This window comes from Octodon degus, unplaced genomic scaffold (assembly GCF_000260255.1).
Source record: "Octodon degus isolate 3935 unplaced genomic scaffold, OctDeg1.0 scaffold00232, whole genome shotgun sequence".
In the NCBI taxonomy this organism is placed as follows: Eukaryota; Metazoa; Chordata; class Mammalia; order Rodentia; family Octodontidae; genus Octodon; species Octodon degus.
Genome location: NW_004524808.1, coordinates 2,311,974 through 2,328,545, shown reverse-complemented (window position 1 = coordinate 2,328,545; position 16,572 = coordinate 2,311,974). Strand labels below are relative to the sequence as shown.

General features: G+C 51.4%; 1 protein-coding gene across 11 annotated transcripts in view; it reads right to left on the bottom strand.

Annotated features, from left to right (window-relative positions):
- Bcor (BCL6 corepressor) overlaps positions 1-16,572 on the bottom strand; it is a 125,777-nt gene that overhangs the window by 18,550 nt on the left and 90,655 nt on the right. For 7 of the 11 annotated variants that reach the window (XM_023705888.1, XM_023705884.1, XM_023705885.1 and 4 more), the window contains exons 2-5: positions 6,063-6,188; positions 4,390-4,468; positions 694-3,543; positions 7-60 (exon numbers count right to left, since the gene is read on the bottom strand). In XM_023705888.1, the coding sequence (XP_023561656.1) occupies positions 7-60; positions 694-3,543; positions 4,390-4,468; positions 6,063-6,148 (3,069 nt within the window). In that variant the 5' untranslated portion in view covers positions 6,149-6,188. Of the gene's footprint in view, positions 1-6; positions 61-693; positions 3,544-4,389; positions 4,469-6,062; positions 6,189-9,947; positions 9,970-16,572 lie in introns of those variants that run through there. The other 4 variants (XM_023705890.1, XM_004645587.2, XM_004645590.2 and 1 more) reach the window with 2 other exon arrangements.

Here is a 16,572-nt window from a genome sequence, read left to right as displayed (position 1 = left end):
ACTGACCTCACAGTAAGCAGCGGGTAGACATAAAATACTGTCCTCTTGTAATCCTTCCATCTATGTAATTAAAATGGGCACTCAATGGATCATTTAGATAACTTCATCCATTTTTATAAGCATAAACCAATTTTTTTCTTAACATTGCAAAACAATTTGGCTTTATTCATCTTTTAATTAAAAGTAAAATATCTTAAGGAAATTCCTATACAACATCTATCATAATTCACTAGCAAATTAAATACATACGCTATCCCTTTAAGCAACTTTTTGCTTTCTTTTTGGTGAAAAAAATCGCGATTCCCAGACACACTGCTGCTACACATCTCCACCAAATACCAAGTAAGACATCCTAAGCAGTACTTATATATACTTGTTATCTTACAGGCAGAGAAATCAAAGCAATTGATAGGTAAATGTCATGCAGTCTTTAGACAGCCTTCATAACAATTACAACTTATCAGCATTCCAGTGGAGTTCTTACAATCTACACAATAACTTTTAAAAAGTAGCCAGACACAAAAAGTATCCATTTACGAGCTACCACTCAAGTCCCCTCACTGAGCACATTTCATACACTCAAGTTACCATAAGTGTCATTAACCAAATCTGCCTGGTGCCCTGCCCCCCACCCCGTGCACATTACAAAGCTGACCACCCCAAAGGGCCCTGAAGTTCTGGTAGGGGGCTCACCTGCAGTGCGCGCTGCTCCCGGCTGAGCTGACTGGAATCTGCGTACAGTTCCGTAGTGACACACTTGAACCGGTCACCGACATAACCCGCTGAGTTGGCGATTCGCTTTGCCAGCTTAGACGGCTTCGGTTTCAGAACTTTGCCATCATTTGATTCGGCCTCATCGGCTCCATCTTTGGTATAGGTGGGGGTGACATCCACATTTGGCGGGGCACCGCCCACGCAAAATGGTTTGGGATCCTCTTGGGTTTTACCAAAAGTTCCAGCGGGGCCATCGCTCCCCACAGTTTGCTCCAGGAAAGGAGTTGCCACTGACACCCCTAGGTTCTCTTTGTTGGTTCCTGCTGGGACACTGTCCTTGCTCGAGCTGAACACTGGTTGGCCTGAAGGCTGTTTAAAAGCATAAGCCTCGTGGAAGTCACTGATGCGCCCCAACTCCTCCCGCAAAGTGATGAAGTCGCGGTGCGGCTGCAAGGTGGGGTCTGTTGGGGGCTTGGTAGGCTCGGCATTCTGGGCCACGCTCTCCGTGGGGAAGCTGGCTTTGGACACGCCGCCAGCCTCAGTTTTATTATCAGATTCTTCTCGGAGAAGGTCTACGTAGACAAGCTTGTCACTTTTAGCAACAGCCTTCCCTTGATTCCAGCTGGGGTTCGGCTTCAGGTTTTTGTCAGCAGGAACTTCTGGGTGTAACTTGGTACTGCTGGCTTCCAGCATCTCAGAAAACCGACTACGGAGGGCTGGGTCATCATAGCGGGCTCTCTCATGAGACCGGGACCTCCGCTCTGGTTTCTCCTCTTTAGTGATCTCTAGGGGCGTGTGTGGAATCAACATGGGATGCACCATGCCCAAGCCCAGGGCATCTTGGTAGGTCACAAACTCTGGCCGGCCTGTGGGCAGCCCATAGGGTAGGCCGGGCTTTGGGGCAAGGTGCCCAGGAAACAGACTGCCATTGGGTAACAACACCGGGTGAGGGTAGACAGGTCCTTTCCCATGTAAAGAGAGGGGACTTATAGCGATACCTTCGGGCGCTGGGTAAGGGAGGTAACTCCTGGGGTAGGGAATTGGTGGGGACCTGAATGCCTCATTTGGAGATAGAAATATTGAACTTGGCGGGAGGCCATTCTCGTTTGCTTTGAAACTCAGTTCTGGGTTGCTGGCTTTGGTGCCCTTGGTGCTGGTACTGCCACTGTGCTTGGCAGGTGTGGTTGGGGGCTGGCCCACGTGCTGAATAACGGATGGTGTGGTGTCCACAGAGCTCCTGTTTGTCTTGGTTCCATCTGTGTTGGCATTGGGGGCTGGTGATGCGGAGGCAGGGCGGCCTGCACTTGACACCGACCCTGAAACATTAGTGATCACAGCATCTGTGCCACCCATGCGGGGACATGAGGAACTCCGCTGCTGCGGGATGGCCCAGTCCAGCGCCTTGTTTTTCAGGGACATGCTTTTGCCATTGTTCTCTTCATTGGGACTTGGCCCGGGCACCACCCAGGATGAGGGAGCAGTGCTAATGATTTCAGATCTATAGATAGTACAGCCATTTCCTGGAGGAGATAATGTTTCTTTTGGAATCTCACTTCCAGAGAGCACTAAGCCACCGCCAGCCCGGCTGTGCACCAGGACTGTGGGCGCCATCTTTTTCATGTGGTCAGCTTTGGAAGCATCTACGTCCACCACTTTAGAAGACAAGTCTAGTGGCTTATCTGTGACGTCTTTGGTAGCAGGCTGCTTCTCCAACAGAGGCGGCGAACCCCCATCTTTTCTGTCTTGAACTGCTGCCTTCCGGGGGTGCCCAGGCACTGGCTGGGTACTTTCTCCCCCTTCAGCACCTTTGGAATACTTGCCATTGGAAAGCCTGGCCACTGGGAACTCACTGCTGACTGTCATGTACGGCTTTGACAGGGTGACCGAGGGGGACGTAGAGATTCTGGCATAGTGCTTGTGGAACTCAGAGTATGTGTCTGCAGTGGGCTGGGTAGGAAGGTGGACACGGGGTGAGGGGCGAGGTGAGGGGGGCAACAGGAGAGCTGTGTCCCCGGGCAGGCCACTGGAGACTGCCTTGGCAGAGGGCACCCTGGGCTGTTTACTGTTCTGGATGTGGGGATAGGTGTGGGAGTCGACCGGGTTCCCAGGGCTGACACCCATCTTCCACGGGAGGCTTTTGTCTGCACAGTGGACGAGAGGTGGTATGGCTGGGGAGGCAGAAGGCGTTGAGAGCCTCATGGGTGAAGCCAGGGATGATGGGATGTGGGGACTGACATAGTGAGGGGGCGGCAAGTAGAGGAAGCGTTCCCCATTGGTGCAGACTGGAGAATACAGTGGCTGGGCCAAGCTGTAGGACTGCTGAGGTAGCAAGGCCTTGTACATGTTCAGTGAATACTTATTTGGCGAGTCGAGGAAAGGATAGATGGCTGGCGTGGCCCCCTCCATGTAAGGATTGACCCAGGGCAGCCGCAGGTAACTAGCACCATTGATGTTGAGAGGGCTCTGTTTGTCGCTGGCAGGCCTGTCCAAGCCCAGGGTTTCTGCTGCAGCCACAGCACTTTTTTGTATTCCAGGCGGTGTTTTGTATATAGCACTAAAGCCATTTGGGGGTTTTCCAGAGACAGCAGAAGCCTCCACTGTCTCAGGCGTAGTTGTTGGTTTGAACTGCATCTCTGGGTTTCTTTCAGAAGAGAAGCCAAGGCCACCAAGAGTGCTCGTGGCAGCCTCCCGACTCTTCTCTGAGCCCAGTCCACACAAGCTGGAATAGACGATGTTTCCTGGGACCCGGAGTCCTTCGCGGATGAGGCCCGAGCGGTCCATGCTCAGCGCCGCCAGGCCATCGATGCGATGGGCAGTACTCGTGTCCACCTTTGGAAAAGGACAACACAAGTGTTACTTGGGGTACTCATCAAAGAAGCAGCATAAGCCCCATCAGAGCACTGCCCCCTCCTGCTTTTCCAAACCCTCCGCAGCCTGCCTTCCTGCCCTTGTCCAACTGGTTCTCGGGAAGCAAGCAAAATGTCGATCCCTTTGGACCGGAGGCCCAAGCATTAATCCAGTCACCTACGAACTCTGAAAACTTCACCTTTTCAGCAAAAATTCTTTGCTGCATCTGAGAGACACCAACTGCAATTTTTTGCATCCCCTCATAGACTACAGGACTCACACTAAGCCTCTGAGCCCCGTTACGGTTCAAGGAGTAGGTGTGTTCGCTTCATTTGTCCTGGAGGACGCGGGAAGGCATCATTTAACAGGACAAGAAACAATCTTCAGCGGGACAACGGGAATGAAGAACTTTAGCTGTCTCGTTTCTAAATCAATAGAGGCCAGGGGTCAAACTGTGGTTGTGCCTTTTGACTTTGTGTCCCTGGTGCCTGAACAGACAGCCTGGGTTTCATGTTCTGCTGGAATGGTAAACTCTAAGGGGCTCTGGGGAGTACCCAGCTGGGAGCACTGATGTGGCGTGTAGCTCGCTGAAGACAAGGACGTACACATCCCACCAGTCAGTAGGGCATGGGACCCATTATGGGACGGAGCATATCAAAATGAATGCACCACCAAAATCACCAGAAGTGCCTGGGTGGGGCCCTGTCCTATGCCAGAGGCTGTCTGCTCAGCTGGCCTTGAGCCCCTCCATGAGCCAATTAATGCACAATTGATTACAGATCACAGACACCCTGATGCCAGAGTCCACAGAAGTCATTAATCTCTTACCACGTTGTGGTTCAAGGGATTCTCTTCCCTCAGTTCCAGTCTGGCTTTTGAAGCGTCACCATCATTTACAGGAATTTTCCTATTTAAAAGGACATATCAACTTCATGAGAACACCCATTTGTTTTTTGGTTTGTTTTTTTTTTTGGGGGGGGGGCAGGGTCTAGCTATGTAGTTCAGGCTGGCCTTGAACTCATGGTGCAGCCTAGGTTGGCTTTGAGCCTGTGGCAATCCTCCCTCCTCTGCCTTCCAAGTGCTGGGATTACAGGAGTGAGCCACTGTGTCCAGTGAGAACACTTCTTTCTGAACCCACCTTTCATAGATCTCCCTAGACCAGACCAGTCTCTACCAAACTCGTCTCTGAGGCCTTAACCCTTCCCCCAAGACCCATTTTGAAAACTGTTCCTAAAAGGTGACTCAGTTCACCCCAGTGAAACAAATGAGAAAGGCAGGATCACGTATGGGGACACGAAGACAAGGTGGTGCACATCGCACCAGTTGGTAGGGGATGCCCCCGAGGTGGGTAATCCAGAAACTAAGCACAACTGTTTCTCCCACACGATCTTCTTCTCTAGAAAGGCCAAGCCCTGTCCTAGCCTACTAGTACTGGCTGCCCAGGAGGCCAAAGATGAGGGTCTTGCTGGGAGGTTGGAGAGTATGGCTTGGCCCACTTCATCAACCTCTTTCTTTTCTTTTTCTTTTTAATTTTTTATTTTTTTTTTCATCAACCTCTTTCTATGGGGGTCACCAGGGCAGGTTGTTTGTTGTTTTTTGAGATAGGGTCTCAGTATGTACTTCAACTTGGTGAGCTTCCTGCCTCAGCCTCCCGAGTGCTGGGATTATAGGCTTATAGTCATAAACCACTATGCCCAGCCACAGGGCAAATGTTTCGAATTTTTCCCAAAACAAAATTAGGAACAATGTCTGATGAAAGTGGTCTCTGTGGCGATAATGAAGTTCTGTGACTGCTTACATCAAAACGATGTGGTCATGCACACAAACATCGTATGAATGTCAGCTATCCCACGGTGAAAGCCCACATCTGGGATAGGCTGCTGCAGCTGCCTAGGACTTGTTATCAGAAAGCATCGATAAAGAAAGTGCTCAGCGCCAACATTCAAGTCTCCAGGACAAAACTGTTCACAAGCAGCAGAGGAAAACTTCCATCATTACCCCAAAGAACAACTTCAATCACCTACTGCTTAGTTACCACTACTCACTCCAAACGACTAGTTGGGAACCAAAACACAGCTGGCAGCTCGAGCTGGGGACAATGGCCCCAACGAGGCAAGCAGCAGAGGGTAACCCGAGCCCTGGGGCTCCAACTCGAAGCAAGGGCGGCCACCTCCCTGTTCATTACTGAGCAAACTATTTGTTTTAAAAGCACATGGAATGCTGATCCACCTGGGCCCACACTCTTGACATTTAGAGTTAAAGCAGCATATAGACTGGGATTAATTCTCCTTCATAAATATGAAATAATAAATTAAGGACGAAAGTGCACTGAAAGGCCGCTTTAGGGGCTAATCTTTTAAAGGGCGGCAGTGCTTCGCTGAGGCAGGTTGCCTGTTCAAACTGTAAATCAAAGGCAGCTGGGTGGGAGATCCCCCCTCAGCCCTTTGGGGTCCCCTCGCTGTGAGAGGGTTAGGAGGGCTTCAGTGCGGGCCCACACTCACCTGTCTTCACTTGTCCCACACATGCGGACCCTCTCGCTGTTCATCCAGCTGTGAACGTTCCCATACAGGGGGGTTGCTGAAAGCATGTCGTCCTCTTGGATGGCAGCTTTGCTTCAAGCGTCTAGTCTGTGTAATAAGAAGAAAAACAAAATCCCAGGTGGTTGAGGAAAAGACAGCCAAACGGGGAACTAGAGAAGGCTTCTTCTGAGGCAGTTCCTACAGGATGGGGCTGCGCTTGATGGTGTACAGATGTCCATGAAGTTAAGGACCCACCTGACCCAAGCGGACAGGGGTGGGGTGGTGGTGGTGGGGAGACCATGCTGCTTCCCTGGCAGGAGGCAGAGGACTTTAAAGTGAAACATGTGGCCCTGTGCCAGGCACCATACACATCTTGCACCAGAAGTGTGTGATGGCCAAAGGAAAAAGTCCCTCTGAAGGTGAAAGGCACAACAGTGAGGAGCTGGCCACAGGCAGGGTTCTGGTTCCTTTCTAAGGCTGAACTTCTAAAGCTGCTGAGTATGCAACTTACAGATTGGGGGTGAAAGAGTCGGTGGGCAGCTCAGCTGCCCCACCCAAGAGCCCTAGATTAGACTAAGCACCTAACCCGGGTGGTTTTGCCTGGGTGGTTTTGCCGGGGAGCTGCAGAGGGAGGAAGCTGAGTAAGTCAATGATGCTTGTTCGCTGGGGACAAGAAATCATTAGCGAGAGCACGAGTCTTTGCAGCCCAGGCTGATGGGCTCGAGTGACCATCGGTCTGTCTGTCCTCACTCACTCAGGGAGTGGGGAAACGCCACCCGTTTTCCACCTCCTGGGAGGGGGAGGCTGTGAGGCAGAGGGGCCCAGACCACCTCCCCCCTTACCTTCTCTGCCCACTGCCCCCACCCACATCACATTCTAGTTTGCTGCATGAGTGAAGGGTCAGGACAAGCTGCATTTTATTAACAGGATTATCACGGCGCGTGATTTATCCTCGTGCAGGATTTTAATTGCTCTTTGGAGGTTGAGCCGTTTCTTTTGACTGCGCTTCAGCCCATATCCTGCTGTTAAATGCTGGGTTAATAAGTAGGGGAGCCTTTAATGCCTGGGACCGATGGCCCTCGGCAATTCCCTGCTCACAAACACATCTCAGTTTCCCTTGTCCAGGGCCGGCCATGGCAGTTTTCCACTGGACCCAAACCTGCGTGTGAAATAATTGGTGTGCAGAGCATCAGGGGAACTTTTCTTTCTCCTCCCTCACACACCCACCCACACAGTTTCCGAAAGCCCAAATGTTCCCTAAGTCGACACATTTCCTTTGTTAGCAGGAGAAAATATGCAAATGCTTGCTTTTACACTTCAGCACAGGGAGGAACAGACTGCCAGGTCGGTTGGTTGGAAGAAACAGGTCTGGGGACTCTTCTGCCAGTGACTGTGGGTCAGGGTATGGCCTCGCCAGAATCCACAGCCAGGCCATCCCTCTGTGTGTCTTTGTCCCTAACTAGGTCTTTGTCCACCAGCACCGGCCCCCCCACAGACCATCGTCTGTTTGTTAATCAAAATCCACACACACCAACACACCAAGTATAGTTAGAACTCAACAATGGAGCTGGGAAGGAAAGAAGGGCCAGAGGATGAGACAGAAATCCCAAGAGGCAGCACGGGGGAGGGGGGTTCCTGGGATGCTATTTCCCTAGGAAGTCTTTTTCTTCCAGCATACCAGCCCTTTTTCCAAGATGCTAGCCACAACTCCAACTCGGGTGTTGGGGAAGCCTGGCAGGTAAGGGGAATTAGGGGTTTTCTATTTGGTCCTGCAAATATACAAAGCAAGTGGGGAAGGCCACACCACCAGTTCTGGGCAGAACACGGCGCATTCCATAGTGTGTGCCCTTCCCAGCCACCGCTGCCTATTCTACCAACAAAAGGAAGACATTCTGGGTGGCCTAACAGAAAAAGAAAGTGGAGCATCATTCCTAGTGCCAGCATGTCCTGGTCATGGGGCAGTGGAACCACAGCATGGTGGCATCCCCTCAGCACACACTGAAACTCAGATGTCCCACCAGCAGCAAAGGGGTTTAATCAAGCTCCATAGGAAAGAAAGGGTGAAGACAGAAGCTGTCATCTAAGAAAAGAGCCTTGTGGTGTCCTTTTTAGACAAGCTGCTTTGCTAGGAATGGTGACACAAGACTATAACCTCAGTACTTGGGAGGCTGAGGCAGGAGCATTGCTGTGGGTTCAAGGCTAGCCTGAACTACATAAGAAGAGCCTGTCTCAAAAAAACCAAATAGAGTTATTGAGATAGCTCAGTAGTCTAACGTGCCAGCTTAGGCAAGCATAGGGATAAGGTTCGATCCCTGGCACCACATGCTGCACCAGCTCTGCCCCAGGGGCGGGCTGAGTTGGCCACTAAATAAGTAAGTAAGTAAATAAATAAATAAATAAATAAGTTGAATAAACGTGTTGGCTCTTGCACATTTTGAGCAGCCAGCCAGGTTGGAGAAGGGTCTTTAGGGAACCTTACTGAGGAACAAATCAGCAACAGCAGCAGCAGCTGCCACTGCCCACAGGATGCCTGACCCCTTCCCCAAAAAGGCCAGTGGCCCCCTCTCTGGAAAGAAGTTTGCTTCAGAGAATGCAGCCTGGCCTGGAGGGCCCAGGCACTGTAACCTGGAGGTGCGCGGGAGCCCTGTGCGCGGTTTTCTCCAGGGCGCGTCCTTCAGGTTTTTCAATATTAATACTGCGCAGATCAATGACATCAGCCATCAGAATGCAGTGTTCTCCCATGCACAGGGTCCGGGGGAGGGTTGAGACCAGGAGTGCGTTTCAGGGTCATCTCTGTACATGTGGTTTTGGAAGGAGGGAGCTGAGGATGAATGCAAAGAAGCGAAACAGAAGGGGTACAAAGACTGCACACACACACACACACACACACACACACACACACACACACACACACACAATCTCTAGCTGCCCCATGAACTTTTTGTGAACTGTTTAAAAGTGGAGGTCTGTTGAACAAACAGCGGCGCCACTGCCAACCATAATTTCATTGCAACAAGCTAAAGACTTTTAACTCTTCAGGTGCCTGGCCAAAGAGAGCAGAGTGGAAGTGGCCCTGCCTGGCACCTCCCCGGGGTGGCAAGCAAGGGCTGCCCAAGACCCAGCAGGGATATCTTTGGCAAAGGCCAGCTCCTAAAGAAAGATTACCTGTCACCTATAATCACCTATAGTCACTACCTGTCACCTATAATCACCTATAGTCACCCATAGCCACACCAGGTTTCTCTGAGATGCAAAGTGAGAGACACTGGGGGATGAAAAGGGAGACGATGGCCACATGGACAGCACTTCTGGAATAGAGTTAAAATGGCTGTGGCCCTGGGTTTTGCTTTGTTTTTTTGAACCTCTAAAGCAAAGTGCTTCAAAATTGACTTTGCTGATCCTTGGCCTTGGGATAAGGTGGAAAGGTGGGAAGATCTGATTTTGATGACAGACAGAGCACCTCAAGGCCCCTGCCGCTACATGGAAGAGATGCATTTGCCCTCAAGGTTCAACTCCTGCCCACCCCCCACCCCCAGCCTCTGCTTCTAGAAGTGCCAAGATGTGTGAAGTCACACACGAAAAGCACTTTACAAGCACTAACCTGCTCCCAGTGTGAGCTGCTAGGCTGTACCTTGGCATCAGGTTTGGACTCTTCCAGCAGAGGAGAAAGGGCCACAAGATGGGGAGATGGAGAGAGATGAAGAAGCCAGACCAGCAAGGGGCGGTTCCTAAAGAAAGACTAAACTACACCCACTGCCTGCCACAACACCCAGTTCCAGGGAGAGACCTGGCTTGTGCACGGCAGGCACACAGCGAGGTCTTGGCTCCTATCAGTGGTGACTGAAGGCGTGGGAGCGCTGGGGTCACCTGGGCACACTTGAAGAGGTCATCTGCTCCACAGCCAAAGCTTGTAGTTAGAGTGCTTGCGTCTGGGACCTGACCCTGGGGAGAAGAGCTTGACTGCAGGTGGGTCAGAGTTGGTTAGGAGGTTCCCACCCCCATCCTCAAGAAGGGGTACTGCTTCCCTCTGTGAAGAACCGAGGCGCCGCCACGGGTCCCAGGCAGCACTCAGGGCCATCAGTTCACTGGCTGTGGCCATCAGGACACTGTTATGGATGGATGGAGGGAAAGGACAGAGCACTTGTTTCTTTCTTTCCAGGCTGAGATTTCCCCTGCGGACAGCAGCAGGCAGGTTCAAAGGAAGGAGCAGGAGCAGAGGGCAAGGGGGTGAGTGAGCAGTGTGGTCCTCTCCTGGTCCTCCTCCTGCCACTCCAGCTCCTCCTGCACCAGGTCACCTTCCACTGCCCCACCCCCAAGGCAGTGTGTTTCCTTTCCAGTCTCAAGGAGCACCAATCTCTGGTTTTGGTTCCTTCTTAACTTCTCTCACTAGCACCCCCCATCAGCCAGTTATACAACCAGTGGCCAAAAGGTCTAGAGAAGTTTGCAGTAGCCTCTGGCTCAGATGGCCAAACAGGCACCAGGGTGCTGGGTCCTCTTCAGGTGAGGAGGTCTCACTGCCTACATGGCTGGTTCTGAGCAGAACACGCAGGAAGAACGTGGTCATGGAAGCCTCCCCCTCCCCCACAGTGTCTCCGGGCAAGTGTCCGAACCTCTCCAACCTTGGCGCACTCTGTAAATATTTGGCACTGTGTTTTCCAGGGACTCAGCTGCACTATGGACCTGCGTTTTGTCTGGCAATAGCTGGTGCAGGCCATGCTTCACCTCATTAGACAGCATCTGATGGTAGTGAGCGGGCTGGGGGACAGCCCCAGAAGCTGAGCCTGGTCGCTGCACAGAGCCACCACTCCATCCTGAGGGTGGGCTCAGGCAGGTGATGGCCTTTAGCGGGAGTTTTATAGATTTCACCAAAGCCAAAGCAAGCGCCAGCCCTTCCTGGGGCGAAGGCAAACCCAGACTGAGTCACAGCAGCACAGCTCCCGATGTCAAGCAAGGGAGGGAGGGAGGAAGAGATTCCTATTTTAGGATGTTGGGGGGAGGGCTTTGTGGGGGTAGAAGAGAAGGAAAAGCTTTGTCACATGTGCAGTGTGGGCGGGTCCTCCAGGCCTGCTTTGCCAGGGGTAAGCAGTTATCAGGACCTGAGCCAAGTGGCTTCCGTGGTAGAGGGAGGTTGCAGGCCTGGTCCTTCCCTGCACTGCATGGGGCTGGGAGATGTGACCCCGCCAAGCCCGACCAGGTGCTATATCTTGGCACGCTCCAAGCCAGCAGCCTTGGCTTTTCAAGCATCCAGAACCTTCCTGACCTCCTCCCAGAACACCTGGGTCAGAACATAGTGAACTTGGCCCTCCAGTAACAGCAGAGGAGAGGGAGTGTAGGGCGCAACTGGGTCTGCAACAAAGGGATTTTCTCAAGACTCCTCAGACTCTCCTCTGCTAAGGTCCCAAAGTGGGAGGCGAACCGGGCACACACCCACACCCTAGAGACATGGAACGTGCCCCTATTGGGTCTTCCAGGAACTCCAAAAGTCTCTCCCTGAGGAGGCATCCTCGAGATCCCAGACTCTAGTTAACCCCTCTGACTCTGCAGCTCAGTACACCGTTCTGTGGGCCTCCTTCTAGAGCTCCTACCAAACCTGCACCAGCCTGTAAGTCTGCGACAAAAAAAAAAAAAAAAAGTGAGTCCCAGGAGAACCTGAGGAATATGGCCAGGCCCATCCAGGAATTGGCAGTGCAGACCCTTCCCACCAGCATTCTGACTCTCCTCTGGTCAGATTGGAGGGCGCATCTCTGGAGGCCTTCTCTATAAAGTCTGAAACCTGCGGCACAGCCAACTGTGAAGAGGGGAGGGTGCTGCAGAGGCTTCCGGGGAGGGGACACACTAACTGGGACTGACCGGAGGAGGGGGCCTGGCAGGGTGGGGTGCATGCACTTGGCCTCTCAGAGACCACGGACCACAGGTGTATACGCCCCCTTCTCCTGGGATGGCCTGTCCTGGTGTCTTGTTTCTCTTACTTCCCTCCGCAGTTGGGCCATACCAGGAGTCAGGGACCCACCTGTGTATTCAAGAAGAAGGGAATAGGTGAATTTGGAAACAGATGTCCCTGAATAGGAGGCCACCCAGCAGTGGAAACCTAAGGAAGTCAGGAATTCCCCTTACTCCTGGCCTCCAAAACTCATACAGCCTACTGTAGGTCTAGTCCCTACTCCACCTGGAGGCAGATCCTAAACAAATGCTTCACATCTGTGTCTTCTGTCTCCATCAAGGCTTTATAGGAATAAAAGTCATTTAATGCCACCCCTTCCAACAACAGAAAGGAGCAAGCTATACCGTAAGGCTGGTAACTGCTATCATTAGAATACACAGGAACCACAAAAGAACTTTTATCACATAAAAGATGCATAAAACAGGGTTCCTCATGGACTGAGCAGAGCCTTGGAGTCCTGGAAGGTTGAGATGAGGGATACCCACTGTCTTTACAAGGGACAATAGGAACCCCATGTCTGCCATTCAGTTTTGGAACTCAAAGCACCCCGAAACATATCCATGGAACAATGACACTCTAGAGGCCCATGAGTTTTTGTAGCCGTTCAAGGCTTAATTACTCCTTCTTGATCCGTGGGACTAGACACGACATCGCCAAGGTTAAAATGCCCCAAACAGGGCCGAGCAGATGTGAGCGAGCTGGCAGGCGCACAAATGAGGCCTGCCTCGGAGCACGATAACAAGTGACTAATACATTGCATATCGTTGAAAGAAAATTATTTTTCTCTAATTTGCATTTGCTTGGGGGTTAGAAAAAAAAAAAGAAAAAAAACACCCAAATGAGTCCCTCCTCACAAGTGTGAGCCTAAGTCCTGGAAATACAGCCCGGCTGCTTTAAGAGAGCTGGAAGGAGGAAAACACTGCCAGTGTTTTGACGTTGCAGGCTTGTTTATCTTTCCGCCTTTCCTCCAAGGCGAAACTCGTTCTGCAAGCAACATTCCTACAGAAAATGGCACACGTCATAAAAAGAGACCAATTTATAGAACTGGCACCGAAGTTCATGTATCACTCCAGAAGCATCTCCCAGCTCTCCACAGGGAACTGTCTAGATTCAGAAGTCCACACTAAAACTCGGAGGGTAGATGTGGGGATGAACTACATTTGTAGTATCCTGTGGGCTCTATTCCCAGGCTCTGTTTTCTATGTAGAATTAAGTCAGTCCTAAATATTGGTCCAAACCCCAGGGGTGGCCAAACTCTTATCTTAGTATTCCTGGAGACTGAAAGTTTACACCCAGTTTGGCCTGGGACAGCCCAGGGGCAGACCCACATGCATCTCCAGGACTGGCCAGGCAGGTGATGGCTGCCGCCAACAACCCTCCTCCCCAACCCTGGGGTCTGCCTGTAGGCCGGGCAGGGGGACCAGAACTCAGAGAAGGCTTGTTGGCAGTGGGCACTGAGTTGGTGCCCACAGAGGAGGTGGCACGGCTGGCAGGCCTTGGGATTGTATTTTTGCATCCTGCCGCTGAAGGCAAATGCACTGTGGAAAGCGGGAAGGCTAAAGGACGAGAGTCACTGAAAGTCAACCTGTACCCATTCCCCAGAAAGACACCTTCCTTTTGGGTCCTGAACCTACCCACTTCCATGCCCACTTGGGCAACAGCAGCCAGACACAATGGCTGCTGTCTGTAACTTGTGTGAACAAGAGGACCATTTCGGAGGGAAACAAGGACCTTCAGAGTCTCTGCCACCTCCAGAAAGCTTTGTTATTAACACATTCTTTCCAATAAGCTTACTTAGGGAGCTGGAAGTTCTTTTCCCAAATCTTACAAACGCTGTCACAAGTAGCTGAGGACCCAGGTCCATGGATCCTGGCCAACCCCCTCCAGAAAGTGACACTCACAAGTCCAGCCATCTCTGCCTAACAAGTTCCCTAAGCCACAACAGACAATACAACCCTGCCTGGCCCGGGCCTGTGAAGCCACAAGGGTATGCATCATCTAGGACGGGTGTGTGCGTGCGGGTGCTGCTGCTTCTGAGCTTGTGCTCTCTTCCGCATCTGAGGACAAGCTGGCCAGAAAGTGGCGGCCACCTCTGCAGCTCTGCACAGGCCTGCGGGCCTGCATAGTGCACGCTTTGTGTAAGTGCTGAGGAGGCGCAGCGCAGCTCGCGCGCCAACAGCTGTCACATTATTTGCACTCGCTGTAAACAGCCTTCACATTCCCCCCTTACCACATAGTTAAAGCCAGACTAACAATCCACAGTTAGAGATCAAACCAACAACAGCACCATTGTGTCTGCCTTAGCCTTCGCACCAAGCCCAGCAGCTGGCAGGTTTCTCCGGAACAAGGGACCCCCTCTCCCTCCACCCCTCCGGGCTCCAGCCAAGGCCAGCCAAGGAAGCATGCGTTTGTCAGTGCTGCATGTTAAAGCCAAAGAGCACCGCCATTTCGCAGATTTCTCTGTGGTCTAGCAGTGCTCTCCCAGAGTCTGTGCCTTTTGGTAGCCCGCGGAAGCGTGATGGGAAGAGAGGTTGCTCTGATTCCCAGGACACTCAGCTGGCCAAGCCGGAGTTGCCCTGTCTTGGCCAGGCTAGAGTCTGGACAGGGAAGCCAGCGGCGCTTTGTGCGGGGGGGGCCCCACCTAGGACAGCTTCTGGTCTTTCAGAAATTGCCCAACTCACTGAATACTTACTGGCCGCCCCACTGATCAAAATGTCTCCTTTATGATTTTTGGTTAAGTTGAACATTTCCATAATCGTCATTATTAGTGCAAATTACACGCCTAATCGGTCCTTAAATAGATTTTAATTAAATAATCATACAAGGCTCATTTTATGACTTAAGAAAAGCATTACTTTTCGTTATAAACTTTCCAGTAGGATATGGCATAATGATAGCAGACAAATACTCTGAAAAATCATCAATAACCAATGGGCAGACTGGCCTGAAATGGAGTCCTGTTGTCCCTTCTGGAACTGAAGGTGAGACCAGATACGCTGTGGTGGCGCAACTTTTAACTTTCCTCCTGGGACGCAAAAGGGTTTTGCCTTCTCTCTGGCTAAGAGTAATAAACCCCCTTAACCATCTGGAGAGATTTCTCCAACTAGGAGCTTCTAGAGACCACCTCTCCCCACCCCCACCCATTTTCCATCCCCAGTCCGCCGAGAGCCGCGGTGCAAAGCAGGCAGGCTGTGCTTGTTAAATGCTGTGTAAAATGCTGTTAATAAAATAATAAATACAAAGGATAGAGGCTGCTGGGTCCATGGGTGTTTTGACTGGAAATGCCTTGGCACTTGTCATGTGTTTATGGGAGGGCAGACAACTCTAGGATTTACATAGTTTGGACATTTCTGTACTTCATTTATTCTTTCCTAAATGACGTAGGCCTTGAGCTATTTCAAGTTTGCATTTGTACATAACTGTGAAATGCCTAGGAGTTTCTCCAATTAAACCAAGTTTTAAATCAGCCCCATAGCTGGAGCATACTTCTCTAGCTTGCCAGACTCCACCCTCAGCCTCTTGGGCTGGAGAAAACAAACAGACCCTCCAGAACAATCCTCGGGTCCTCGAGCTCCCCATCTCCCCATCTCCCCCCCCCCGCCCCCCCAGGGCTCCCAGGGCAAAGGTTAAGGCTTCTTTAGATTCCAGGCCTGGCTGGGCTACACTGTGGCAGTCCTGGCAGTTAGGTGCATCCTGTCCGTACACTATCTCTAAAATAGTGAGCTAAAATGGGGGCGAAACTGCTGGTCTGGTAAAACCCACTGCTCACAAAACAATGTCAGCAAAGGCTGGAAGGCATGCCTTAGAGGGACCAGGGATTCGTGCCTACTGAAGCTCTTTCAGCACAAAGGCTTTTAGGGGAAGAAGGGAAAAAAGAGGGGGGAGGGGGAGAGAAAGGGAGGGAGGGCTCCTGTTTCAGAGCAGGCATCCCCTGAGAGTCAAGAACCAAGTGTAGCTTCAATCAAACGCTGACTTCCCCTTTGGGAGTCGAGTACGAAACCTGATCACAGTAGCTTACTACCGGCCTGGATCCATACAGCTCTGGTTTTCTTCTCATGCTAGTAATTTTTTTAAATACATATCGATATAAAAGAAGCAATCCCTGGCAGACTTTATTGAAAACCACACTGAGTCCTCATAACATCCGGACTTAATCCCTATCAAACAAACCACAGCACCTCTGGCCTCTGCAGCAGGCCACCCCTCTCACCCCTTCCAAGCTGGTCTAGCTGCTCCTGTCCCTTCCCCTGAAATAATGACGGGAAGACTTGCCAAGGAGCACCTATACTGGTTCTGGAATCAATTCTTAACCATATAATGATCCTACTTAGGAGAAAAAAAAAAAAAAAAAGCACAAGTCCTTTCATATGGAATCCTTTAAAAGGGAGAATGCAAAGAACTGTAACAAAGGGAAAGAGGAACCCACACAGAGGGACCCAGAGGAATACTGTAGGAGGGGACCTTTAGCCTGCATCCTCTGTCGCTGGACACTGGCCTGGCTGGTCTCAGGGGGGTCTGGGGCAGCCGGAAGAGAACAGCAACCTATAGGAA